We start from the raw sequence: 27,629 nt of genomic DNA, 5'->3' as shown, positions 1-27,629 counted from the left end.
TATGTGTGCACTGGTAGCTGCAGCGTGTGAACTCTATAATCGCTCGGTACGTGTGTTCTGGCGCCGGTCCCCGGACAGACTGTATTTATGGCAGAATTCAATGCTCAAGCCTTAATGTGGCAGGGATGTCTGGGTTGGGAGCGTGTTCAAGCAGCTAGGAAGGATTCTAACAGAGATAGTGACACAAACCCCAAATACCTCCCGTAAGTGAGCTTCTCCCTCTGGGCACGAACAGCTCACATCACTTCTTTGTTCCACTTGGGTACAAACCTGCCAGACAGCAAATCTCTTATTACAGGTGGGAACGCAAAGTCCTTTCCTGGTTAGAAAGCGGATAATAAATCCCTGGGGCAGCGATTTCAGCCAAGACCCAAAAAAACCTTAACTGACAATAGGGCATGCGGTGGGTCTGATATGAGAATATAGCCCGCAAATTAACCAAATTGAATTTGGGCACGAGCAGAATGTAATGTGGCAGATACCGTATAGAATAGAAAGGGTGTAAATCACAAGCGAAGGGCACTGGCAGAGATTGACCGTACGATTTAAAGCGATGTCGAGTAGTGCACAGAATGTAAACACGCTGCCATGGCGCATAGTACACAGACTCTCAGGAGTTAAGCGGTATGCAAAGTATAACGCGTCAGCGGTGTCTAATATGTGGTGCATAGGCGTGAGAAGGGCAGATAGTTTACAGAATCTAAAGGTGTACCAGACCTTTTCCATTTAATTCAGAATTCGTCAAACAGGCCTTTGCGCACAGAGGGGATAAATAAAAACATGACCAAACATTTTTAGATAAAGAAAACAAAATGTATTTTGCAGGAAGAACACAATTTTGGTGTACACTGTATCAGGTAGGAAACAAGATCTCTTCAAGGTGCTTTGCATTTGAAGAGCGAGAAGTTAAAAAAAAAAAGACGGCAAAAGTGAAAGTAGGGGTGTGCGCGCGTGCCGGCAAACACGGAGTGGTGCGCGCCAGCACAGCCAAAAGTGAAAGCAATCACGCTCCAGATGGCGCCTCGGGTGCTGAAAGCTGGCAGCTGTGCACGTTCATGCTCGTGTGAACGCAAGCTTTAGGCCAGCAAAAGCCGGTGGGTAGCACTTTGAAAACGCACTTACTAAATGTCTCGCCTGAGCCAGCGCATGCGCTGGCTCAGGCGAGACCTAAAAAACGTTGCCATGTTAGCTTTCCTCAATCGCCCCTTACTTCACGCACGTTAGTTCACAATGCCCTACAGAAAATATGATTTTTCACTTTGAGCTTTCTTTGTCATTCTTTTGCTTTATGAGTACAAGGGCTACACACAGGGATGTGGAGAGGCAGAATGAGGGAGATCTGCTTGTGTCCTGTGTTCCGATAGATCATTTTGGAGTCTGCGTCATCTTCAGTGTGCATTAACCTCGGCAACAATCTCATAAATACAGTTTATATAATGAAATTGAGAGGCTGACTGTAAGAGAATTCCGCTTGCTTTACTGGGTTTAAACTTTAAAGGTGAGATATTTGCACGCAGCCAGCGCCTTTAGGCCATTACCATATAGATGTCATTATACACAATGCGCGGTGGCATCAGTCATGCTCTGTCATCTGTGACCTTCCCCGTTAACAGCCCTCTCTAAACGCTCTGAAGTATTCAGCCATTGATTCGTCGCTGTGAATATTGAGCCTGGCTTTTTATCTGTAAGGCATTCATTATTTGTGCGCTGGTTAAGTGAAGCTGATCTACCCCACCCTCAAATTTAAAACGATCAGATACTGTTAGATTTCATGCTCAAAAGCACTTATTTTTCCATTCGCGTCGGAAACAGCTTTTCATGTGCCGGTCCTAAAAATGTAAGCTTTTGTTTAGAGTAACGTAAATATTCATCTTCTCCCTCAAAAATGTAGGAGGATATCCAAGAGAGTACTGCATAAGGATTGCATGTGGGAATATCACCCCACATACATTTCCAGTCCCAAATATGGGCTCCAAACATATTATTCCACTGGCTGTGTATTTTATATTGTTAACGGTAAAGGGATATATTTAGGACACAATATTCTGACAACAATATTGTGGTGCCTCTCTTTTTGCAAGCATATTATGTCTACTTCGACTCTCAGTTGATCTGCAGCACCCGGCATAGATGAACCAGACCAACAGTGATAATGGAAAGGAGGGCAGCAGTGTCAGGAGAAAGTTATATTCAAAAGAGGGCACACAATTGTGGCTGATACACAGGGACATCTTAAGGATTTCAGGGGCTCAGGGCCAAACTTATTTGGGACCCCTGTTTGGAACAGCTTTAAATTCTTAACTTAATTTCAGCGCTTCCATGCCCTCTTTGGCCAGATCACTGACAGTGCACAGTCGAAAGAATCTAATTTCTAGCTGTATTTTTATCTAATATTCAAGGAAAGTGATGTGTGTTTTCAATATTGTAACCCAGCAGCATCTCACTAAAATTACTGCAAATAATCTCGGTGACACCCTCCAATTTCTCATATTTGAGGTCCTACTGTGATCTAAAAGAAACTATTTTCATGGGTTTTGCATGTATCATAAACACAACACTTCTCTGCAAAATGTCTGTAATAGCCTCTCACACATCACCCACATAAAAAATACATTAAAGGAAAATGATATTTAAAATAATAAGTTTAAGAATTATTCAAGTTCATCATGGCAAGACTCTGCAGAATGGAGCTGGCTCTATCAGGGGGGCCCTGAAGAGCTGGGGCCCTGGGCCAGAGCCCACTAGCCCATGCCTGAAAACGTCTCTGCTGATACATTGATCATGGAATGACACTATGCCGGTACTCTCTCGTTATACTAGAACTGCCTTTAATTTGAAACTTGAGTACATCACTACTATTAGGGAATCCTTCTAAGAAAATATGAATTGAGTGATTTACTGGACTACCGGAACTGTTAAATAGGCCCTGAAGAAGCAATGTTTCTCTTGGACAATACATTTATTAAGAATATATTTTTCTTTTTGCCCCTTGCAATTCTTTCTGTGTATGAAATGTTGATCCTGTGTTCCTGCGGCAGCAGGCACATCCTGAGGGAGCATTTTTCTGCCGGTCTCCATGAATCAACTTCAGTTGTGAATATATTTTAAAATAACTTGTGTGTAATCGGCAGTCAATAATAGAGTTTACAATTGTTTCAGCCCAAAGAGGTTGCTTCAAATGGACCTTCATCAGAATGGAGATATATCATTTGTAGGCTTATTTGGTCGTCAGAGAAGACATCAATGGAAATGTGAATTGCTCTCACCCTAATTGACTTCAAAGAAAGAACTCAGTGTCCTGAATTGGAACAAAAAAAGATTAATACTGTTACATCTGTATCAAGAATGCAACAGTGTTAAGAGTTTATTTAAAGTTACATGACTGCAGTCCATGTACTGCCATTTCCACAGTTGCGGTCTCTCGGAGAGGTATTCCATGAAATGTATGGAGCGCTGGGCTGCAGAGCAGCGGACTACCACACAGAACAAAGGATGCCAAGCTTGGGCTTCTTCTATGTGTGCCCACACCATGAGTTTCTGTAATGAGACATGGGCAAGCCATAGAATGTACCCTTTCCAAGGTGGTTGTGTATGCAGGGAAACCTATCCGAGACACTTTATCCACTACGGAATAAAGGTTTTCCGGTGATGTCAGTACTTGTTGAAATCATATGTAAGGATGTATCTAAAAGTGATGAATGCAGCACAATGCATTCATTCACCTATGTTTTGGTTGTGTTCGTCGCTATATGTCCTATTTTTATCACGGATTTTTGATCCTTAAAGATGGAGATTTTGGTGAATTTCTTCGGGATTCTTCTTGCTTGACTCTTCATTCTTCCTGATGTCAGGGGGTCTTGGTCTATTGCTAATCATCGCTACATTATTCTTCACCTATATTCAAGAGCTACAATTTTACCAAAGAGATTTTTTACTGTGTGTTTTCTTCCTCCTATTTGGGTCTCTCATAAGTACACACTTGACACCTTTGACGTGCACAGTTAAGCTCAGGGTGCCACTGTGGCTCGTAGAAGGAGTCACCCTTTCCTCGAGCAATCAAGAAGGCAATTCAACAGACCTTCTCAGCATTCAGTCCTTGACAAATATAATGAAAGACAAATATTCATTCATTTTAGATTTGATTCTTTCCTGAAAGGAGGGGCAGAAACTTTATGACAGCTTCTGTCCATCTTGGCTTTTTGAAACCTCACAATGTCACTTGAAGGCTGATGAAGGACATTGATAAATACCTGGTTCCAGATGCAGTCTATAGCATTGCATATACTTCTATGAAATATTGTCTGAAGATTTCCTGATAGCCAATTAAATCTGCAAAAGGGTTTGAATGGTACTTTTTGCCTTATGTTCGAATTAAAATGCATGTTCCTTAAATGAGAATGTTAGCACTGTTTGGTGAATGTAAACATTGTCAACTAATTATGGACTAAATGGTTAACCAACCATATAAATTGTGGCATTTATTTATGTTGGTACTATTGTTTTTTTTACAGACCTGAAAGGAAATCATCGGAACAGCCTATGTGTGAAGAGCATGAAGATGAAAAAATCAACATTTATTGTTTGAACTGTGAAGTGCCAACGTGTTCCATGTGCAAAGTATTTGGTGTGCACAAGGACTGTCAGGTTGCACCACTTTCACAAGTTTTCCAAGGACAAAAGGTAAGCATTAAGGACTTTGCTTGTGGTTTTCCAGTAGGAGTCAAGTAGTTCAATAACAGTTACCCCCATTCCAGGTAAAGGCTAGTGAACAGCCAGGGGTTAGAGCCCATTAAGATCAGGGCTAGAGAGCGGAAGCAGAGGGTGTTGCAGTGGAAGTCCAATGCACTTACGAACATAACCTTAACACTCCTACTGGGCCCATACAGGTAGGATTTCTACTCAGATTCAATAGTTCACCTCAGTGGTTCTGGTCCCTGGTGGACCTTTCTCTCTCGTAGTGGGGGGTGAGGAAACAGTATGTCCAACTGTCAGCTACCCAATGATGACCATTATAAAGTTCATATTTGTCATCATCACATCGATGATCAGGCCTCAATGGTCTAATGGTCATGTGATCATCCTTCCTTCTTTCCAGGTACAAATTGTTACTCTAGCATATTTTCTCACAAATATTATGAGAAACGAATGTCCTTCCATCCTAACAGGTTAGTTGACAACGAGCTTGTTCATCTTGCTACTTTCCATGAATATAGGGGAAAAGTCACTTTCCCACCAGTCACACACAAAGGGGTAAAAGAACAGTCTTTGTTGTCTAAAATGAATATCGCATGAACCAAGAACAAATAAAGCAACATTTTGAGAAACGTGTCAAAGTCCATTGCAAAAGACTATGAAATAATGCAGCTTAAGTAGAGAAAGACATCTCAATGTTTTTAAATTCAACATTTCAAATTTTAGTATAATAAACAAATTAAGTTTAAGCATGACATAAATCACACATATCATATATAAGCATTTTGTAATGTCAGTAATGATTACAAGGAAATGTTCAACTGCAAGTCTGGCCTACTCCCACTATTTCAGAAAGTAGCAACATGTAAAATAATAAAAAAAACTTTATAATAAAATTGTTCTTGCACACAAATGTTCTTTGTCATAATAAGCACTTATCCTGAAAATTTCCAAACATCTAATACATTAAGTTTAAGAATTGCACCATAGTTGAGTTTGTTAGGACACTCTGCAATGAAGTCAATAGCAATGCTCACATTTTATGACATCTCTGTTAATGAATGTAAGGGAATTGGTGACTTAAACATTTTTATTTCACTAGTTGATTAATCCTACTGTTTCTAGCTAGTCAAGCATGCTTTTACAGTGCTGGTTGATCCATTTTTCTCAGTTTCTGTGTCATTATTCTGGACTTGTGCAAAGTGCACACTTATGCTTTATTGTCGAGATAGGTTTTAAGTGTCGTGTAACGCAAGATCAGATTTTATGCTGCATCAAGGGTAAGAGAGCATTCAGTACATGGTTTGAGAGCAGATGTCAAAGGTTTGGCAGACTTGGCTAGGCAGCTAAAGTGCATCAGGGGAAGGGCAGTGAGAACTGGATACAGTTTTAGAGAACATTGAATTAAGGCCTCGAGGTCACTGGAGGAGGTACGGCATACATTGGGCAAGGTTAAAGTAATTCATTCAGTCTTCTGCTAGCCAGTCAATTAGATATTGTTGATGGTGCTGGGGTTATGGCAACTTTAACTGCAGTGAAAAAGAATAGAGCGCATCCTCCCTCCCAAACTCCATATGCTGTCTTCCAAGATATTACCTTAATGCTTCAAAAAATATATCTTTAAAAATGTCTCTAATCTCTACAGTTTCCATCAATCCTTCAGTAATAAATAATGACTTGAAAGTTCACAGCTTCTGTACTTCTATGGTGTTAAGTGTTAGATTCAAACTTCACAAGAGACTATCTATTTTATTATTATTTATTTTGAGAATTTGTAAAGCGCGACTGACACCTTGCAGGCTTCCTGGCGCTGGAAAATTACTCTGTTAACGGATAACCGGGAGAACAGTCAGACGGACAATTTATTTGGGGAAGAGCCAGGTCTTGATACGTCTCCTGAATGGAAGAAGCTGTGATATCTGACGTATGTCAGTGGGCAGGCTGTTCCACAGCTTGGCCGCTGCAACACTGAAGGATCTGCCCCCTGTTCTGGTTCTGTTGAATCTGGGCACCTTTACCAGACAGGCAGAGGATGAACGCAGGTCTCTGGCAGGAGTGTACCACAGAAACAGGGCTTGCAGAGGTTTGGGTCCAAGTCCATGCAGAGCCTTAAAAACAATGCAGAGGGACTTGAAGGCCACTCGTTGTTTTAAGGGTAGCCAGTGTAGCTCAGCCAGAGCCGCTGTGGCCGAGGCCCTCCTCGTCCAGCCAAGAGCCAGCTTGGCGGCGGCAGACTGAATTCGCTGTAGTCGGTCCATCATCGTGACTGGAGACTCCAGGAGCAGGGCGTTGCAATAGTCAAGGCGACTGAGTATCGTGCACCTGACTATCGACGCCCTGGCTTGTGCCGGGAGAAGAGGCATGATTTTCCGCAGTGATCGAAGCAGGGCTGTGCAGATCCCCACAGTTTTCATCACCTGGGTTTCCATACTTAATTTGTTGTTCAGCATGGCTCCCAGGTTGCGCACCGAAGGAACTGGCAGAGGTTTGTCTCTAAACTCCGGAGGCCAAAATTCATTCGGAAACTGACGGGGTATCTTAGTGCCTGAGCAAAACAGGACCTCCGTTTTAGCGGAGTTGAACTGGAGGGAGTTTCTGTGTAGCCATCCAGCCGTCTCTCTTAGGCAGTCGTGGAAGGTGGAAAAAGGAATGGCATCTTCACCTTCCCACGAGAGGATGAGCTGTGTGTCATCCGCGTAATTTATTGTTTTGACCCCAAAGGATAGGATCAGTTTGATTAGCGGGATGAGGTACACATTAAAAAGGATGGGGCTGATGGAGGAGCCCTGAGGGACTCCCTGGGGTACTGGTGCAAAGGCGGATTGAAAAGGGGGAAGGGAGACAGCCTGTCTTCTGTCCCGAAGGTAGGAGTGAAACCAGAGCAATGCAGTGCCTTCCACTCCCACTTCACCAAGTCTCTGCAGCAGCCTACCATGGTTGACCGTGTCGAATGCGGCAGACAGGTCCAACAGTATCAATGCCACTGGCTGGCCCCTGTCTGCACGCATGCGAAGATCCTCCATGGCAGTTAAGACTGCTGTTTCGGTGCCGTGGGCAGGACGGAACCCGAACTGGTGATCGTCAAGAAGGTTGTTTTGTTCTAGGTGGGCGGACAGGCACGAACTGACCCATCGTTCGGCGACCTTCGCTGGGAAAGGCAGCAGAGAGATGGGTCGGTAGTTGGAAAGACAGTCTGGGCTCAGGGAGGGTTTCTTCAAGAGAGGGGTGATTAGTGCCTGTTTCCAAGGGGTTGGGACAAAGCCACTATGCAAAGACTGGTTGCATATTAGGCGCATGGTATCAAAAAGTTCATTACCAAAATTTTTCCAGATTTTTGGAGGTAGGGGGTCGAGTGGAGAACCCGAGGTGATACCAAGCGCAAGTCTTTCAAACTCGAAGGCCGGGATTGGAGGAAATTCCCACAGTCTAGCCAAGAGGACAGAGCCTGGAGACGACAAGTTTCGCGAGCTGGTGTCTGGTCTCTGCGTGTTAGAAGTTTCTGAAGAGGGAGGTGTTTTCAGGTTGTGAATAATGGTGTTTATTTTATTAATGAAAAACACTGCAAGGTTGTCGCAGAGGGCTTGGGTAGGAGGCTGTGTAGAGGTGACACAGTCCGGATTGGTTAGGTTTTTGAGTATTTGAAAAATACTTTTTGAGCTGTTCGTGGCGTTGGTGATGATGGAGCAGTAATGTTTAGCCTTATTTTGGGCGATGGCAGTTTTATACTCCCGGAGGTTTACTTTCCAGAGGGTTTTGTGAGTGTCAGAGTAACCCTGCCTCCATTTTCTCTCTGCTTGTCTGCATGCTAGTTTGAGAGCTCTTAAGGAGTCATCAAACCATGGGGCCGGCGCTCGTCTCTGTGGTTTGCCCTTTTTCAGAGGGACGAGGCGTTCCGAGGTGCTGGAAATCCTTGTACAAAGGGATAGATAATTGGCCTCAACTGGTTGAGTAATGGAGAAACTGTCTTCCACTTCAAATACTGGGCCATTCAGTCTGAGTTTGTCCAGAGCCTTCCAGTCTCTGTACGGGGGTACATGGCCGTGGAATGCCGGTCTGCAAGACCTGCTACCTACTATATGAAATTTGATGAGTGCATGGTCAGTCCAGCACATTGGCAGAATGTCGCTCAGAAGTGCTAGCTGGGGGGAGGAGAAGATTAAATCGAGCTGGTGCCCTGCTACGTGTGTGGGTTTGTTCACTAGCTGGGAAAGTCCCATTCCTTCACAGGAGAGTAGGAGATTGTTGAGTGCAGAATCGAGGCTGCCGTTGGGCCAAAGGTTGAAATCGCCCAAAACAATCAGGTTGTTGTGAGAGGTAGCCATATTAGTGAGGGTGGTGAGGAGCGACTGCTGCTGAGTAGAATTAAAAGCTCCCGGCGGGCGGTAGCAGATCACCGCCGTAAAGGTAGTACCAAGGTGACAGTCGATGGAAAGGCCAAGTATTTCGGTCCCGACCACTGGGTCCATAGCAATAGTTTTTGCTGACCAGGACGCTCTATAGATTACACCGACACCACCGCCCCGCCCCTTAGGTCGTGGGAGATGCAGGATTTTGAAGTCTTGTGGGCAAGCCCAGTCCAGTTCTATATTGCAGTCAGAGTGGGTCCAAGTTTCCGTCAGGAATAAAGCATCAAGATGATGATTATCTATGAGCTGGGCGATTTCGTGAGCGTGTTTGGGCAGGGACCTGACATTCAGCAAGCCACCAGTGAATAAGCCTTTGCGCGCAAAATCGTGCAGAGGATAGGCGGAGTCTTGGAAGGACAATTGTCCTTCATGAGCGAAGTCTCTAAGGAGGAGTAGAGCCTCACGCGTCAAGTGTGGAGAGCTACTGGTGGACGGGGGGATCGAGGCCGCGGGTGGCGCACCGGGCGCTGCCGAGGCGCGGACGAGCGCAGACGAACTTGCCTTAAGCGCGCCTTCGGCACGCAAACGGCGCTCCCGCTGCGCTCGTCCGCTGCGCTTGTGTGGCCGACACATTTATGGCAATGTTGTGGGCGTGGCCTCGCAGGGGGCGTGGCTCGCCTTCGAATCGCGATGGCGGTGTGTTTGTGGAATCCTGTCTCAGCGCTGGTTGCCGCTGTCTCAGGAGTGACTCAGAGGGTCTGCTAGGCGCGTGAGGGCAGCGCTTTTCAGTGCAGGTGAGGTTAAAATGGCCAAAACACAAGAATACAAGTAATTTTTAAAAATAAACGAAAGTACCGTCCTCCGGCTTTCCGCCTCAGAGGAATTTACAAAGTGATGTTTGTTGCGCTGCGATCAGCGTTTATAAGGGATCCTGGGTGGGCGTGGCCTCACAGGGGGCGTGGCTCGCCTTCGAATCGCGATGGCGGTGTGTTTGTGGAATCCTGTCTCAGCGCTGGTTGCCGCTGTCTCAGGAGTGCCTCAGAGGGTCTGCTAGGCGCGTGAGGGCAGCGCTTTTCAGTGCAGGTGAGGTTAAAATGGCCAAAACACAAGAATACAAGTAATTTTTAAAAATAAACGAAAGTACCGTCCTCCGGCTTTCCGCCTCAGAGGAATTTACAAAGTGATGTTTGTTGCGCTGCGATCAGCGTTTATAAGGGATCCTGGGTGGGCGTGGCCTCGCAGGGGGCGTGGCTCGCCTTCGAATCGCGATGGCGGTGTGTTTGTGGAATCCTGTCTCAGCGCTGGTTGCCGCTGTCTCAGGAGTGCCTCAGAGGGTCTGCTAGGCGCGTGAGGGCAGCGCTTTTCAGTGCAGGTGAGGTTAAAATGGCCAAAACACAAGAATACAAGTAATTTTTAAAAATAAACGAAAGTACCGTCCTCCGGCTTTCCGCCTCAGAGGAATTTACAAAGTGATGTTTGTTGCGCTGCGATCAGCGTTTATAAGGGATCCTGGGTGGGCGTGGCCTCGCAGGGGGCGTGGCTCGCCTTCGAATCGCGATGGCGGTGTGTTTGTGGAATCCTGTCACAGCGCTGGTTGCCGCTGTCTCAGGAGTGCCTCAGAGGGTCTGCTAGGCGCGTGAGGGCAGCGCTTTTCAGTGCAGGTGAGGTTAAAATGGCCAAAACACAAGAATACAAGTAATTTTTAAAAATAAACGAAAGTACCGTCCTCCGGCTTTCCGCCTCAGAGGAATTTACAAAGTGATGTTTGTTGCGCTGTGATCAGCGTTTATAAGGGATCCTGGGTGGGCGTGGCCTCGCAGGGGGCGTGGCTCGCCTTCGAATCGCGATGGCGGTGTGTTTGTGGAATCCTGTCTCAGCGCTGGTTGCCGCTGTCTCAGGAGTGCCTCAGAGGGTCTGCTAGGCGCGTGAGGGCAGCGCTTTTCAGTGCAGGTGAGGTTAAGATGGCCAAAACACAAGAATACAAGTAATTTTTAAAAATAAACGAAAGTACCGTCCTCCGGCTTTCCGCCTCAGAGGAATTTACAAAGTGATGTTTGTTGCGCTGCGATCAGCGTTTATAAGGGATCCTGGGTGGGCGTGGCCTCGCAGGGGGCGTGGCTCGCCTTCGAATCGCGATGGCGGTGTGTTTGTGGAATCCTGTCTCAGCGCTGGTTGCCGCTGTCTCAGGAGTGCCTCAGAGGGTCTGCTAGGCGCGTGAGGGCAGCGCTTTTCAGTGCAGGTGAGGTTAAAATGGCCAAAACACAAGAATACAAGTAATTTTTAAAAATAAACGAAAGTACCGTCCTCCGGCTTTCCGCCTCAGAGGAATTTACAAAGTGTCCTATGTTTTGCAGCATTTGACTGTATTCACCCCTTTTCACAACTGACATTTAACAATAAATGTTCCGGTTGGGCTTTGTGCTATTCAAGACTACAGTAAAGTTCTATTAAAGCAAAAGAGCCGATTCTCAAATGTTAACAATCTAGCACTTCTGTTTCCCATCGACCCTTCACCTTCACCTCCATCTTTAACTTTGATCTAATACTATGGGTCCTCCATCAACGTCAGTCCTCAAGGTTTTCAATCTAGATTTAATTTTTGATAGCAACATTTCCTTCAACTCACCTGCGAACTCAGTTACAAGAAACACATATCACCATTTTTGTCTGACTCAATTAATCCTTCATTTTTGCTAATTCCCTCAAAAGATTGGTAATATCTCTCCTGGATTGCTGCAGCAACTTCTTTACCTTGATGTAGCATTACAGGGCAAGATTTAGGGGAGCCAAGGCCATATACGGATTTAGTGCGTAACAGCTGAAGATAGATTTTTCAGCCTTTGTTCAGTTAGATCGAAAAAAAGTTTGCAAGACGGCAATTTAGCTGTACTAAAGTTGGATTAAAGCACAGCATCACCGCTTGTCTACAAGACCTGACTAAATGCTGGTTAAAGATTGGTTTCAACAAGGAATTCTGTATGTCCTTTAGATTCTTGCAGATACATTTAATATGACAATAATATTCTCCATGCCACAGGTGCACAGATGGCAAAGCTGGTCACCTCCTCTTCTTTCCCAAGGTGGTAAGAGTGGATTGATTAAGCCAACTCCCAACCGGAGTCTTAAGAATTTTTCCTTAGTGGCAATCTTTGTTCGTGCCTTAAGATAGGGTTGGGGTTTAAGGACATTATATTTGTTGAGCACAGCCCAGCCGTGAGCACATTTGAACAGTGCATTCTTGTCGTCTATGGATGATATTAATCTTGTTGTCTTTTTTACTAGTTTTTAAAAAAACGAGTGACCCATTGAGATGTTCCAGGCGTCTTTCAAGCCTAGAGTTTTGATGGATTCCTGAAGGTACATGTTGACTGACAATTTTCCAGTGCGGAGCAGCTCTACCCAGAGATAAGTTATTCAAAGGCCCTATTTCAGCAGCTCTAATTTTATGCCAGCTTTTTATGAAGGCTCCCTTTCTTTCTACCGCCTGTTTTTTTGTTTTTTTTTTGTTTTGTTTTTTTTTTGTTTTGGAAAACCTTTATTTCGAAATTCAGGACACAGCTATTCAGCCGACAGCCCGAAGGTTCGGCAGCATTGCAAGTTAGCTACAGTGATGTGTCCCCAATACAGTTCAAAGAGTAATGCAAAGGTCCGATTTTAAATAAACACAGAAAAAACACACAACAAACCCCAGCAAGGCAGAACATTGAAAGCCCATGGCGAAAGCCCCCAGGGGAGGCCGGACCCCACTCATCTACTAAGTATAAGACTGTGTGCGGAGGAAGAAGGGGAACAGCAGAGGCCCAGAACGGTTACTAAAACCAAACTGTGCTGGAAAGTAGATCAAGGGGAAAGCTGTTCCTCGGGAGGTTCCAGTTCCGGGGCAAGACATATTCCCCCCCTGTATTGGTTCCACCGCCCCCAGATGGCATGCCACTTCCGGGGGCGACCTCTAGAGCAGTAGACCGTCTTCTCCCTAAACATGCTCCAATCCATGTTCTCCTTCCACGCGGTCAGTGTAGGGGGTCCCGAGGAGCCCCATAATCGCGCGATATCCCTTTTAGCTACCATGTTACCCAGAGTCACCCATTGGGTCTGCGCCTCATCGAGGTCAGAGGGTCCCCAGACGTTCAGGAGGCAGCACCGCGCCTCCGGCTGTACTACAATGCCCGTCACCTCCCCCATAACTGCATGGACTCTCCTCCAGAATTCCACAATGACACCACATTCCCAAATGATGTGCAGGAAAGTACCCACCATACCACATCCCCTTCTGCACAGGCCGTCCTCCGAGAATCCCATGTGGACCAGCCTTGGCCCCGTCACATACACCCGGTGCAGTATTTTAAGCTGTACCAGCCTCAGACGTGACGGGATCGCAACCTCCTTAGGCGAAGAAACCGCTGACTGCCAGTCCTCATTATCCAACTCAAGGCCATCCCTGGTCCACTGTTCTCTCAGCCCCAATAGCAAGTCTGCCCGGACGTTTATCAACTTCTTATATATAAGCGAAATCGTGCTCTCGGGCATATGGCCATCAAGGACTCGGTCCTCAAGGGGAGAGGACTCCGGCACCTTCTCACCCTCCACGAGGACTGATCGGAGGGCGTGACGCAACTGGATATACCTAAAATACTCTGAGGGCCCTAGCTCAAACTCAGTCTGCAACTCCTCGAAGGACTTCACCCTCCCCTTATGCAGCACATCTCCCACCTTGGATATACCTATCAGATCCCACTTGTCAAAGCCCTTCGTATGCCAGAGTCTTCCCAATCTTTCCGATTCAAACAATGGGGTAGCGAGGGTTAGCCTATCCTTCCAGCCCAGCGAGTCGGTCGCCATCTTCCATACGCGCACCGCCACACCTGTGGGCCCCGTGAGGGACGAGTCTAAGGACCGCGAATACAACGCCCTGTAGTAGTTGCCGCCGCGCAGCAGCCACCTATCCATGGCATACCCAGGGCTGAGGGCAGGGCCATAAAACCCGTGGTTGATAGCGCTCAGCTGCGTGGCCCAATAGTACCGTCGGATGTCCGGGAGCGCAATGCCCCCATCGTACCATGGGAGCGTCAACTTTGAGATAGCTATTCGCGGCCGCCCATCCCACAGCAACGTCCGTTGGAGGCCTTCGACCTCCCGAAAGTATTTGGCCGGTACCCAGTCCAAGGTGTTCTGGAGGGCGTAGAGGAAACGGGGAAGAGACATCATTTTGAACAGGGCCGCACGCCCAACAAGGGAGAGCGGCAGCCTCCGCCAACCTTCAACATCTCGCCTCAAGCGTGCCAAGGGGGGGAGCAGATTCCTCTCATAGCGCACAGCAGGATCCATGGATATAAAAATCCCCAAATACACGAAGCCCTGCTGGGCAACCTGTATCGAACATGTTCTAGGGATCGGTGGGACCTCGCCACTAAGAACGTACAAGTACGATTTGCCCCAATTAATCACAAGCCCCGAGTTCCTGCCGAACGATGCGAGTACGTCACAGACCACTATAAGTGACTTCTTAGGTGAGGCAAGATACAGCAGGATATCATCGGCATAAAGCGAAATACGGTCCTCGTGATCAGGCGACCACCGAAGGCCCCGTATATCCGGGTGCCAACGTATCCACGCAGCCAACGGTTCGAGGGCGAGGGCAAACAACAGAGGCGACAGGGGGCAGCCCTGCCGAGTACCCCTACCAAGCTGAAACGGAGTAGATGCCCGACCATTCACCACAACATTCGCTAGAGGCCCCTCGTACAGCAACCGAACCCAACTCACAAACCCGCGACCGAAACCAAACTTGGCCAGCACGGCCCATAAATATGCCCACTCCACCGTGTCAAAGGCCATCGTGGCATCAAGAGATGCCACAACAGCCGGTTCACGCAGCGTGTCCGCCCTGGCGATGACGCCATGTAGCCGCCTAAGGTTCAATGCTGTGTTTCGGTGCGGGATAAATCCAGATTGGTCCGGATGGACCAAATCGCCAAGTACCCTAATCAAACGGGTAGCCAGGAGTTTGGCCAGAATTTTCGGCTCAGCGTTGAGGAGTGAAATGGGCCGATAGGAGGCGCATCTATCTCGGGGTTTACCCTCTTTATGTATGACCACGATCGACGCCAGCCGCTGATCCAACGGAAGGATCCCATCCCCCCGCGCCTCCAAAAACATGGCGCGCAGGTGAGGGGCGACCCTATCCGGGAACAATTTGTACAGGTCGATCGGCAGTCCATTCGGTCCAGAGGCCTTACCCGAGTTCAACGCGCGAATCGCCCCCGCCACCTCGTCAATCGTGATGTCACCATCCAAATCGTCCCTATCTATGTCAGAGAGGCAGGGCAACTCGATATCACGGAGGAGATCAGACGAGTCCTCGGGCGGCCTGTCCGACACAGAGGAATAAACCCTATGAAAGTGCTCCGCGAAACACTCCACAATCCCCTCAGGTTCCACAATCGCCTCTCCCCCCTCTCCAATCAACTCTGGCACCACTCTATTGACCCGTTCTTTCCTGTCCAACCACGCCAGGAGTTTCCCTGCCTTATCCCCAACGTCATAAAGGCGGCCCTGTTGTTCCCTGCTGAGGGTCTTGGCGGCGTTCGTCACCAGGTCCCTATACTCCGCCTGCTTCAGGCAAAGCTCATGCAATGAGGACTCTGTAACATCATCCTCCATATCCCCCTCAAGGGCCGCAATCTCCTCCTCCACTTGCCGCACCTCGCAATCCCTCCGGTTTTTGGCAGCCACCACCAGGGAGAGGGCCTCCCCCCGAAGCACGGTCTTAAAAGCTTCCCACAGCGACACCGCCGGGTCCACGGTTCCCAGATTGTCCTTAAAGTAATTATCTACCTTTTTTACCAGGGCGCTGCGCATCTTGGGGTCCCGGAAATACCATGGGTTGATGGGGGCCACCCTCCCTCCTCCCTCTCGACCTAGATCCAGCCGGATCCACACTGGCGAGTGATCAGAGATACCACGTGCCATGTGCCTCGCCTCGGATATCAACGAGGCATGTGCGGCCAGAGTGAGCAGGTAGTCAATCCTGGAGAGGCTACCATGCGCCCCGGAGTGAAACGTGTATTGACTCTGTGTGGGGTGCCGGAGCCTCCAGGAGTCTATCAGACCAAACGTATCCAGGAAGTCTGGAAGCCATTTCTGAGCCCCCCTGTGTCCCTGGGCGGGTATCTATCCAACAGTCCGGAACCCACAGCGTTGAAATCCCCTCCCACTACCAGCATTCCCCCCGGGAGAGTGAGCAAAGCCCTGCCCAGTTCAGCAAATGTGGAGGCCTGCAGGGCCGGCGGGACATAAACCGAAACCAAAACCAAAGTCCTTCCTTCCCACCTCCCCGCCACCGCCACAAACCTCCCCCTATCGTCAACAATGGTGGAGTCCACCTCAAAAGGCAACGATGCTCTAACGAGGATGCCCACACCCCTGGACCCAGAAGTGAATCCCAAGTGTGCAACGAATTTATACCCCTTCCTATTCAGGGCATAGCACGTATGGCCTATGAGATGCGTCTCCTGCAGCAGGACAACGTCTGGCATTGAACGTTTCAGAAATTGCAAAACAATCCCCCTCTTGATGCGATCCCCTAAACCATTAACATTCCAGCTTATAACACTTAAGCCTCTACCCCCCATCCTCAAACGGAAAGAGGCCCACCCCACACCCGAGGCGCCACCATGGAACAGTCCTGAGGATAATCATCATGCCTTGCAGAAATAAACCCCCCAACAACAAACTCAAAATCCCCATACCTCCCCCCACCCTGCACCCCTGCTGCAGCTTAAAAAGCCCCCCCAACTTGCAGTGTGCCTGTCGCCCCACAAAAACAAAAATCTACAAAAAGTACCCTAAGGGAGGAAAAGAGCACCCCTCGTCCTCCCGCAACCCTCCACAGTTACTGCACTCTGTTCAAATCTTCAAGTATGGTCAAATCAAGTCAGGCCGGCTTTGAGATTTCAGCCCTGTCCATCCCGGCCACTGTCTCCATGCTCGGCTGTGTCGTCCCCGGTCCGTCGCCGGGGCAAAGCGTCCAGCCATTCGTCGGCCATAACAGGAGAGTCAAAAAAGAATGTCCGATCTTCATGCACCACCCGTAGTCTGGCGGGGAAAAGCATGGCATACTTCAGGTCCAGTTCCCGAAGTCTCCGCTTCACCCCCAGGAAGCTCTGTCTCTGTCTCTGCACCTGCTGGGTGAAGTCCGGATAAAAATTCACCGACGCATTCTGGAAGGGGACTGGGCCCGTCACCCTCGAAGCTTGCAGGATAGCGTCCCGATCTCGAAAATGAAAGAGCCGGGTGACAATCGGCCGCGGCGGGGCACCCGCCTTGGGCCGTCCGCCCGGCACCCTATGGGCCCTTTCCACCGCAAAAAACTTCCCAAGGCCCTTAGGCTTCAGATGATTGAGGACCAAATCTTCCACAAGCAGGTCCGTCGAAGCCTCATCCGAGGACTCCGGGACCCCGATGACGCGCACGTTGTTGCGCCTGGACCGGCTCTCGAAGTCCTCCAGCCGGCGGGCGGCGAGGTCACTCTCGGCCCTCAGCTTCCGGACCTCGTTCTGCAAATCCGCAACATCATCAGTGAGGCCCGTGGTCTTGTGGTCCAGGTCCTTAACGCGTTCGTTTGTCTTGCCCAGGTCCGAGCGGATCAAGTTGACATCCACCAGGATGGCATCCACCTTATGCGCCAGGGCCTCGAATTGCCTCCCCATCGAGGTCTGCATCCCATCAAGCGCGCCCATGACATCCTGCAGGGAGAGCTCCGGTGTCCCAGGCGAGTCCTCCTTCTGGGCATCCGGCGCCTGGCTCGATCCACTCGGCGATGTCTTCAGGAGGGCGTAGCGGTCCATACTGTTGACTTGGGAATACGTTCCCCGCCTGGTGGACTTAGTCTTCAGCCGATCCCCTTCTGCTTTGCCCGACATAATGGACTCCAGGCAGTCCAATGCAGTGAGGACCGTTCCCTCTCAGAGAGAGGAATAAGGAGTGAGCAGGTCCGCCTCGTGCTGCCAGAGTAGCCCGCCGAGCGTCCTTGGGGTTATAAAGCCACCCAGAGCTCTACAGTGTCCGGGCAGACAAAGGGAACGAAATCGAAAGTGAAAGAGCGAGGGCCTCCGTCCGACAGTTCACACCTCACCATGCCGTTGTTGATCAACTAGGAGTCGGGCATCCTGCCAACTCTAGCCCCTGGCATCTCCGGGAGTTAGGCCGCAATCTTTCGCCAGTCATAAGTCCGGTTCCCGATGGGCGATCCGACCGCGGGTAGCATCAATCGCCTCCCTGACAACTCAGCAACACAGTGCCATGCATACCAGCAGGATTAGAGACAGGATAGTCGACGGAGGGCGCGAGGGTCTCGGGAGCTCTAAGCTCACGCGGCCATCTTGGTCAAGCGCTAGGCTCCTCCCCCCTCTACCGCCTGTTTTTGAAGGCCAAATTCCAACCTAATTTGGGCTTGTGAAGCATATTTGGGAAGCTGGAAAATCGCTCGGTAGGAGGATACCATTATGCTATCGAGAGTTGCAGCGTCTCTGCCGGTCAGAGATTCACTTCCGTAGGTGATTGTAGGTTGCAGTTTGGCTCGCAGGACTTTTAAAAAAGGGTTGAGGGTTAGGTGCGGCAGCATCTTCTTCAGGGGTTTTAGCGCTAAATAGATTTTGACTCCCTTCGTTCGTAAGGATTCCAGCTGCGGCTTAAAGGAGTTGTTATGGTCTAACAACATGCCCAGATACTTGTAGCTTGTTACTTGGTCTAGACGTTTGCCGGCTAGATACCAGCTAGGGTTTGCCTTCTTGTGGTGATTTACTGCCATGGTTTTGTTTTTTTGGAAATTTATTTTTAGGACATTCCGTTTCGAGAATTTGTGAGTCGCATCTAGAAGGCGCTGAAGTCCGATGGGGGGTCTGGCTGATCAAGACTGAATCGTCAGCATATAACAGATTTGTCAGTGTCATGCCGCCTAGTTTCGGTGCATATGAAGAACAACTGTCCAGCTCCCCCTTTAGATTCGCCAGGAAAAGACTAAATAACAGGGGGGCCAAAATGCATCCTTGCTTTAGGTCCTTTGTTGTGGTAATTCTGCTTGAAAGATGCTTCCCAGCGCCTAACTTAATTCTTACCCACGTTTTAGTATGCAGTTGAATGAGCTGGTCTAAGAGGGGTGCTGGTATCCCCCATCTGTCCAGCTTATGCCAGAGCTTGGTATGGTCAACGTGGTCAAAAGCCGCTGAGTAATCTATGAAGCAGAGGTATAGAGGATATTTGCCCTGCTTCGCAGCATCCATAAGCATAGTAAAGGCCATGATATTAGTGGTAGTGCCGTGCCCTTGGTGGAAACCTGTTTGAGTTATGGGTATAATGTGGTTCGTGGAAGACCAACTAGCCAGTTCGTTTAAGATGATTCCCGCATAGTATTTGGCCTCAGTGTCTATAATGGCTATCAATCGGTAATTGTTTGGAGCAGACCTCATACCTTGCTTATATATTGGGCTGATAATTGAGCGCTCTCCATGACTCTGGAAATGCGGAGGTTCTTAAAGCATGTCCTATCACGGGAATGAGTGCGTTGCTCCAGAATTCAGGGTCCTGTTTATACAGCATTGGTGGTATGCCATTAGGACCAGGTGCACCCGCCCTTCTTCCTCTAGCTATTTGGTTCCTTATTGATTAAGCCAGGGGGCCATTTTGCTCGTCTACTGCACTAGATAGGTAGTGTGGGCCTGGTGGCAATACCATCTCCTGCTGCGTGGGCTTTAATTGTACACTGTCGTCTTCGCTTAAGCGCTGATGGATTGCTACTGCCCATGTTGAGTTATTCGCTCTGACATTTCCAGGAGAGACTAGAGGGGTGACGAGTACTGGTTCCAGAACGTTAAAGTGTTTGGAAAGATAATCAGCCCAAGTTGCTTCTGTGATGTTGGAGCCTATGCCGAGGTGGTTAGGCCGCTGCAGTTTGTTTACTGATTGCCAAAATTTGGCACTGTTTTTCTGGTTTGCGTCATGGAGAAGTTCTGCCCATAGTTCATTTTCCTTTGCTCTTTTATTTACCCATCTCCTCTGTTTAAACGATGTCCTTAATTCCCGGAGAGTGCCTTAATTTTTTAGAAACAGGGTTCTTTAGTGGTTGCTGCAGCTTTCCTCTGATTCCGGCCTTGCAAAGATGCACATTTTCCACCTAAAGATGTGACAAACTTTTCCCAACTTTTCAAGGGCTGGTCTAAATTTGCTCCTACCTGCTTACATAGGGCTTTAGCTGTTGTTGTTATTTCATCTATATTATTGGAGTTACACCTTATTCTTTTTTTCCAAATCCAAATCCAAAAACAGCTTTATTCGACAAAATTCATAAAAGCAATACAAAACAGGTACAGGTAGACAGTACATATATACTATAACAAAAGACAACATATTAAAATCGAATACCTTATAAAATATATACAAGATTAAAAATACATATAGTTTCAAAGAAAATCATTGAGGGGATCATCTAGGGCAGCTAACACTTTACTGACCATTACTCTTAATTCTTATGATCCACGCCCACCCCAGAAATTTAGCGACAGCCACAACGATTACCGGGTCAGTACTAGTACGAAGAATTCTTCCTGCTTCGCCACTCAGTCTAGTACCCAATAATTTGCAGACAGGTCTCAACCAAACACGCCTCGGGCCGTGTAAGCAGGGCATGCAAAAAACATATGTGCTATTGTTTCCTCATTGGATTTACACAGAAGACATAAGTTGTTTCTATTGGTGTCCCACCGGGCAGTGAATGATTTTAGAGGCAGCGATCCCACCCGCATCTGGAAATATAGTTTCCTATCTAACACTTTTGTAACAAGGTCCCAGAACGGTTCCAGCCTTGGAGCAGGTTTAATGCTCAAAAAGCCATCCGATAGCGAAAGGGATTTGCTGTCAGAAAATACCTTGGCATTAACCAGCTCCCAATATTTCTCTTTCAAGCGTGCTTTAGATGGGAAGGTGGCACCCGAGGGGTTCTCCCAAAGAGCACTCATCCCCAGAGCCTCAAGAGATTTTCTGAGTTCTTTGAACCAGCCAATATTGCGGGAGCCCACCAAAGATATTATATCAAGGAAACCCTCAGCATACTGAACTAAAACCAGGGTAGTCCATAATCTACGCCAATAAAGGATGGGTCGTAGCCTAGCTACATCAGCAATAGAATTCTTGCCCAGGTCGTGCCTCAAAGGAACTATAGGTGTGCTCTGTGGGAGCGAAGTAATGCTACGCAGAAACTTGTTTTCCGAGATGGTTAAGGAAGACAAGTTCTCGTATCCCCACAGTTCAGCACCATAAAGGGCTGAACTCACAGCTTTAGCACTATAGACCTGAAGCACGGGTCTAATTGGTTTCGATAAAGATTTCTTGAATTCGCCCGATATTACTCCTACAAGCTGCCTATGTTTTAGGGTAGACAATTCCCTCTGCAATTTCCATGTGAAGTTATTTTGAATATTAACTCCTAAATAGTCAGAAGCCTGTACTTGCTCTAGTGGATTTTTAAACAAGACAAATTGGTTTTTAAAAGAGCTGTGTGGCCTAAATGCCATAAGCTTGTTTTTTTTTATATTAACTTCAAGGCCACGTTCCACACAGAAATTCTCAAAGATATCTAATGAACGCTGTAGACCGCAAGGTGTTTTAGCAATTAAAAGCGTATCATCCGCGAACATTAGAATTGGGATCTTTGTGTCGCCAAGAATAGGGGCGTCAACATGAGCTTTCAGAAGACGATCAGCTATATCATTGATATATAGGGAAAATAGGGGTGGGGCCATTGCACAGCCTTGTCTGACCCCCCTTTGGACCGGAAAGTCCTCGGTCGTCATGCCCTGACCTCCCCATCTAATTCTAGCAGAATTGTCAGCGTGAAGCCTCTGGATTAAGGACAACAAGCCGCCATGAAGCCCCCAGTCTTTCAGCGTCATCCAAAGTTTAGGACGGGGGACTAAATCAAAGGCGGCCCTTAGATCCACAAACACCGCGTACAAATTCCCCTTACCCAGGACCACTGTCTTCCAGTAAAGGAGGACGAAACGGAATACTTGGTCAATAGTACTAATGTGCTGACGAAATCCTGCCTGAAATGGGGACAAGATGTTATTTAGCGCTATCCAGGAGTGAACACGATTTAAAATGAGCCTATCAGTAATCTTCTGGATAGCGTCAATCAGGCTAATAGGCCTATAGTTCTCAGGAAGCGAACGGTCCCCCTTTTTGTAGACCGGTATTATTTCTGCCGCTTTCCATGAGCTAGGAATTGGGGCACCCTGCGCCAGCGCGTTGGCTATCAGTTGGATGTATCTCCCCCATTTAACCTTATCATACAGGAAGACATCCGCAGGTACTCCATCCGGGCCGGGAGCCTTACCAGACGCCACACCAGCAAGCGCTGATTCCACCTCAACACTGGTAAAATTGTCTTCTAAATTAAACACCTGGATCACCCCAGGGCTTCCGGGGTGGTCAATGGGAGAAGCATATTGGGGTTTAAAATACTCAACCCACCTCCCCTGTGAGAGATTATTTTGGGGATTCTCAGGCTGCCCACCGGATCCCCACTTTACAATGCTCCAGAAAAGTTTTCTATTTTTCTGGACACTAGCATCAAGAAGGCCCTGCCACTTTTTTCCATCCCATTGACGTTTTGCCCTAGCAATACAACTTTTGTAGATATTTCTTCTATGTCGTACCAGGCGTACATCACCTTCCTTCAAGGCTTTCCCAAGTAATAGCCTTGACTGCCTAGATTCCTCGTTGTACCAAGAGGCTTGGCGGTGGGCACCTCTTGGGCCAGATTTCACTTTTATAAGGAAATAAGATTTCAAACTAGCAAATAAACTATCATGAGCTGATGTTACATCCCTCAATTCCCCGTTAGAAGAAAGAACTTGCTCAATAACATGGATAGAACCATCAACCTCTTCTAGAATATTTGTTAGGGCAATAGGGTTCTCCATTAAGCCGGACCATCTCAGCCGTCGCATGTCATTAGATGCCACAACCTCCGGAGGACACAACTCCCTTACCTCTGATGGACCACAATCTACCTTCCACCATCTGTGGGATAGACAAAGAGGGTTGTGATCACTCTCAGGAAGGGACACTATCTTCATGTCAATGAGGGAGTGCCATAATTTCACATCAGCCAAAATATAATCAATTCGGCTCTTGTTCAGCCCATTATTAAATGTGTAGGCACCCTCACGGTCACTAGGCATCCTACCATTCAGGGCCCTCAAGCCCTTTTCCATGCAAAGGGAGTTAATCTGAATGGCAACCTCTGGCCACCTTATTATGGGGGGCAACTCCAGGGGTGGAATACCCCAGTGTAACTCTTCATTATCCTGGGTGTCCCACTCAGTTTCAACGAGTGGTTCAAACGTTACATTAAAATCACCTGCAACAATAATAAAGGTATCAACTGAGTAAAGATCAAACAAACTCATAAGTTCGTCAATGACAGGAGATTTTATACCTCTAGAACCCCTTACATACACATTGTATATATCGATTGAGCCCAACGATCCAAGCTCTAACCTCAGCAGTTGGATGTCTCTATTTCCAGTATGAAGGAGCTTACTATTCAAACACAATTCGCTTCTCAGCCAAATGGTTAGGCCCCCAGATGGTACACCTTATTCTTTTAAGACTGCTGGTCTCGTCCTGCACAATGTATCGACTAATTTCTGGTGGATGGCATGATCTTGTTTGGAGACACAGCTCTTGTGGGAGATGATCACTGAATTCGTTATCGGTTGTCCTCCTTAAACCGGCCGTTTAAAGCTCTCATATTTAAGTGCTCCAATTCCCGGAGCAAGTTCTTTGCTGTCCTTGAGGGCTTGGCGGTCTCTATTAGACCTTGTGTTGGAATTTCCCATGCATCTGAAAGGGCCTGCGTTGTATCATCGGCCTGAGTGGACCCTTGAAGGTGCATGTTGAAAACTCCGGCTCTCTTTAGCTCTATTGACGACTCCTTCGCTGCTTTTGATTTTTGTTTGGGGTGCACATAAACATTCATTATTATTATGTCCTGGTTGAGCTGATTAAACTTAAGCGTTAATTTTGCGGCCTGAATGCAGCTTGGAGCTGTTAACTGAGTTGTGATAGGAAGAAGCTCCCCTACTTCAGTTATTGAAGCTAGGAACAATAACCCTCCCGAACGGCGGCCAAAGTCGGATGCCTTGGTTGCCGGTAGTGAGTGAGAGGTATACCCTTGCAGATCATAAGGCTTATCTTCCCAGGTTTCCAAGGCTTATCTTCCCAGGTTTCCTGAAGCAAAATTATATCAAAAGTTCAGGTAATCCAGGATCTCTTGGTCACTCATTTTTGAAGCTAAACCATTAATGTTCCAGATGCAAATGGAGGTGCCATGTTGTGCTGTTTGAATTGGCTGTGCTGCAGCCGTCTGTTGTCAATTTAGACGTGCAGAAGTTATTAGTCGTTGTGTGCCTTTCCAGTTGTTAGTTGTTAAAGGGTTAATTGGGGCAGATTGACCTTGAGTTGGTAGCACTGCAATAGTCAGGTTGGCTACAGTCGATGTGCCTGGTGTTCTGCTCCTTGCTCCTTTCAGAACTGAGAAGGTCGTCTGGTTTAGGTTGCTTGCATCTATATTAAGAAAGGGAGTAGGATATATTGGCTTTGGAATTGGTTTCAAGATTATCCCCCAGTTTTGAAAATTATTTATTTCCTGTAATATTCTGCCTGCAACCTCTGAGGTTTGCCATCTTGTTTTGGTCGCTTCAGAGCTCTGGCTGTTATTAGATGGCAAAAATTCAACAGAGAGTAAATTAGAGGTTTCAATGTTGGCTAGAGGTGTGATGGAGTGTAAGAGCCGTAAAACGTTCCCTCGGTTTAATATATCCTCACGACCTCGTGATTTGTATTAATGGATAAATATTATGGTGTCAATCTCTTCTACCATTATTGAGTCCTGATCTTGAAGCATTATGCCTTCACTGCTAATTGCTGTATAAGCAGATGTTTCATGGTGATGGCGCTGTGAGGCATACTGTTGTGTAATGTGTGTATGAGGGCCCCTTGATGAGGAGGATTTTTATTTTTCTTGGTTATAACTATTGTGGGGAAAAGTTGGGTGATCAGAAGAGGACCGAGCTTTGTCTTGCACACTGACGTTTTGCACTCAATTGTGGCTTAAGAATGATGGACGCTCAACATGACTATCCTGCAAGGCTGAGCCTTTCAATTCTGTTAGTTGTAAGTCCTCAATAGGTGCCTTTCTGTCTAAAATAATTGTAAGTGACTCTTGGCTTGGGTTGGTGCACTTGAATAGGGCTGTGCCTGTCTCTGCTTCTCGAAGGGCTTGAGTTGAGCTTGCCGCCTGTTGGAAGTCTCAGGGTCATCAAATACTTCATCTGCCAGCACCTGGGCTCCTCTGCTGAGAGCTCTACTTTGCCAAGCTTTGCCAAGTGGTGCCCATTCCAGTTCTAGGCCCTTGGAAGTGAGTTCTCGTGCTGAGGGAAGAAAACCACGTATTGACTCTAAGCGTCACTTTGGAATCTGCGCACCCCTGCAAGAATCGCTGCATCGCCGCTGCCTGCACTGAAGCTGTGGCCCCCACTCGACAAGTGCAGGATGTACTGACCACTGTTAACAATGCAAACTCTGACGTTGCCGCAGGACCCCGAAGAATTGCCACTGAGCGAGTCTCGAGCACTGCATCACCGAAGTTCGTGAAGTACCACTCCGACTCCAACACAGCGCCTGTGTTATGACATCAACCTCACAGAATTGACGCCTTGTGCTGTGACATTGACGCACCATTGACACCGCGTGACCTCCTGGAACTGAGATATCACACTCGCAATCGACGCATCACCTCCCCTGCACCTCACATCGTCACCAGACACCAACGACCCTGCACTGCCTCCAGAAACCAACGCCTCCCTTAATACAAGCTATGCATCACCTCCTTTGAGCAATACACAATCACCAAGCACCAATGTGCCAACGACAACCTGCATAACAGTAAGGAACCAACGCATCACCTGCGCCATGCATCGTCTTTGATTTTTGACGCATCAAAGGTACTTTGTCCTGGTCAAGTGCAGCCATTGATTTCTAAGAACTAGAACTTTATTTATCCTTGAAATTTCGTATCTTTACTTGTATATGTTGGCTTTTTGTCGTTTTGGTCTTGTTTTCTTCAGACAAACACTGCCTATTTTTCTAAACTGATTTGGAGTGCTTTTGCGGTGTTTTCACTGTGTTACTTTGTGTGTGTACAAATACTTTACACATTTCCTTTGAGGATAAGTCTGACTGCTCTGCCCAAGCTACCAAGTGGGTCAGCACAGGTTATTTTGAGGGTGTAACTTGCTTACCCTGACTAGAGTGAGGGTCACTACTTGGACAGGGTGCAAACCACTGCCAACTAGACACCTCATTTCTAACAATGGCAGTGGTTAGAGGGCTAGAGGACATTTGACACAGGATTACAGAGCATCGGATACAGAATCGAAGATCACTCATTCGAAAGCTTAAGTAACATGGCTGGAGAGAATTGGGTGTGAGTACAAAATTTGTGTTCGTAAGCAATATCAGAAATAATTGGGACAAAATCCGGAGACAATTGGCCCCAAGTTAGAGTGCATTGATGACAGGGGTAGAGAGCATTGAGCACATATTGCGAGAACATTGACAGAGAGTCAGAGTGCAAGCACTGGATTAGAGGGCATAGAGCACATACTCTAAGAGCATTGACATAGTTAGAGTACTAGCACTGGATTAGAGAGAATGGAGCACATATTTAGAGAGCATTGACAGAGTTAGAGTACTAGCACTGGATTAGAGAGCATGGAGCACATATGGTGAGAGCATTGGCACAGAATTAGTGTACTAGCACTGGATTAGAAAGCATAGAGCACATACTCTAAGAGCATTGACAGAGTTAGAGTACAAGCACTGGATTAGAGAGCATGGAGCACATATGGTGAGAGCATTGACACAGAGTTAGAGTACTAGCACTGGATTAGAGAGCATGGAGCACATATGGTGAGAGTATTGACACAGAGTTAGTATACTAGCACTGGATTAGAGAGCATAGAGCACATACTCTAGGAGCATTGAAAGAGTTAGAGTACTAGCACTGGATTACAGAGCATGGAGCACATATGGTGAGAGCATTGACACAGAGTTAGTGTACTAGCACTGGATTAGAGAGCATGGAGCACAGGTTATGGTTGAAACACAGGAGCATCTGGACAAAGGCTGGGAGGATACAGCTAAATATCATTAGACAAAGAGTAACTAGTTCCTTTTCTCCCTGTGCTGAAAGAGAGTCTGTGGCTCCCAAGATACCATGGCTCACAAACGGACGAGAGCCTTATCAGCCGAGGGTAAAAAGAGAGGCCAGATTTCATAGGGAACCAAGACTCAGCGATCAGCCAAAATGAATGTGAATCTATGGCTCAGAGAGGATGTAGAATCTTGTCCTGGTGGTCCAAAGCGTGTGTAGGGATCAAGGGATACTGCGGCTGAAAGAGCGGTAACAGCGTGACTAGCATTCCTATCACCCCGTTGTTGAAAGCATTGTCAGGGTTATGTAGCGCGGCG

At 47.5% G+C, this 27,629-nt stretch overlaps 1 protein-coding gene across 5 annotated transcripts in view; it reads left to right on the top strand.

Annotated features, from left to right (window-relative positions):
• The window catches only part of TRIM55 (tripartite motif containing 55), a 604,973-nt gene that overhangs the window by 199,255 nt on the left and 378,089 nt on the right, over positions 1-27,629 (top strand). For all 5 annotated transcript variants that reach the window (XM_085605523.1, XM_085605520.1, XM_085605521.1 and 2 more), the window contains exon 3: positions 4,512-4,680. In XM_085605523.1, coding sequence (XP_085461649.1) covers positions 4,512-4,680 — 169 coding nt within the window. The remainder of the gene's footprint in view (positions 1-4,511; positions 4,681-27,629) is intronic.

This window comes from Triturus cristatus, chromosome 5_1, assembly GCF_964204655.1.
Source record: "Triturus cristatus chromosome 5_1, aTriCri1.1, whole genome shotgun sequence".
Lineage (NCBI taxonomy): Eukaryota > Metazoa > Chordata > Amphibia > Caudata > Salamandridae > Triturus > Triturus cristatus.
The sequence above is the reverse complement of the archived record's forward strand: the minus strand, read 5'-3'. Positions and strand labels throughout refer to the sequence as shown.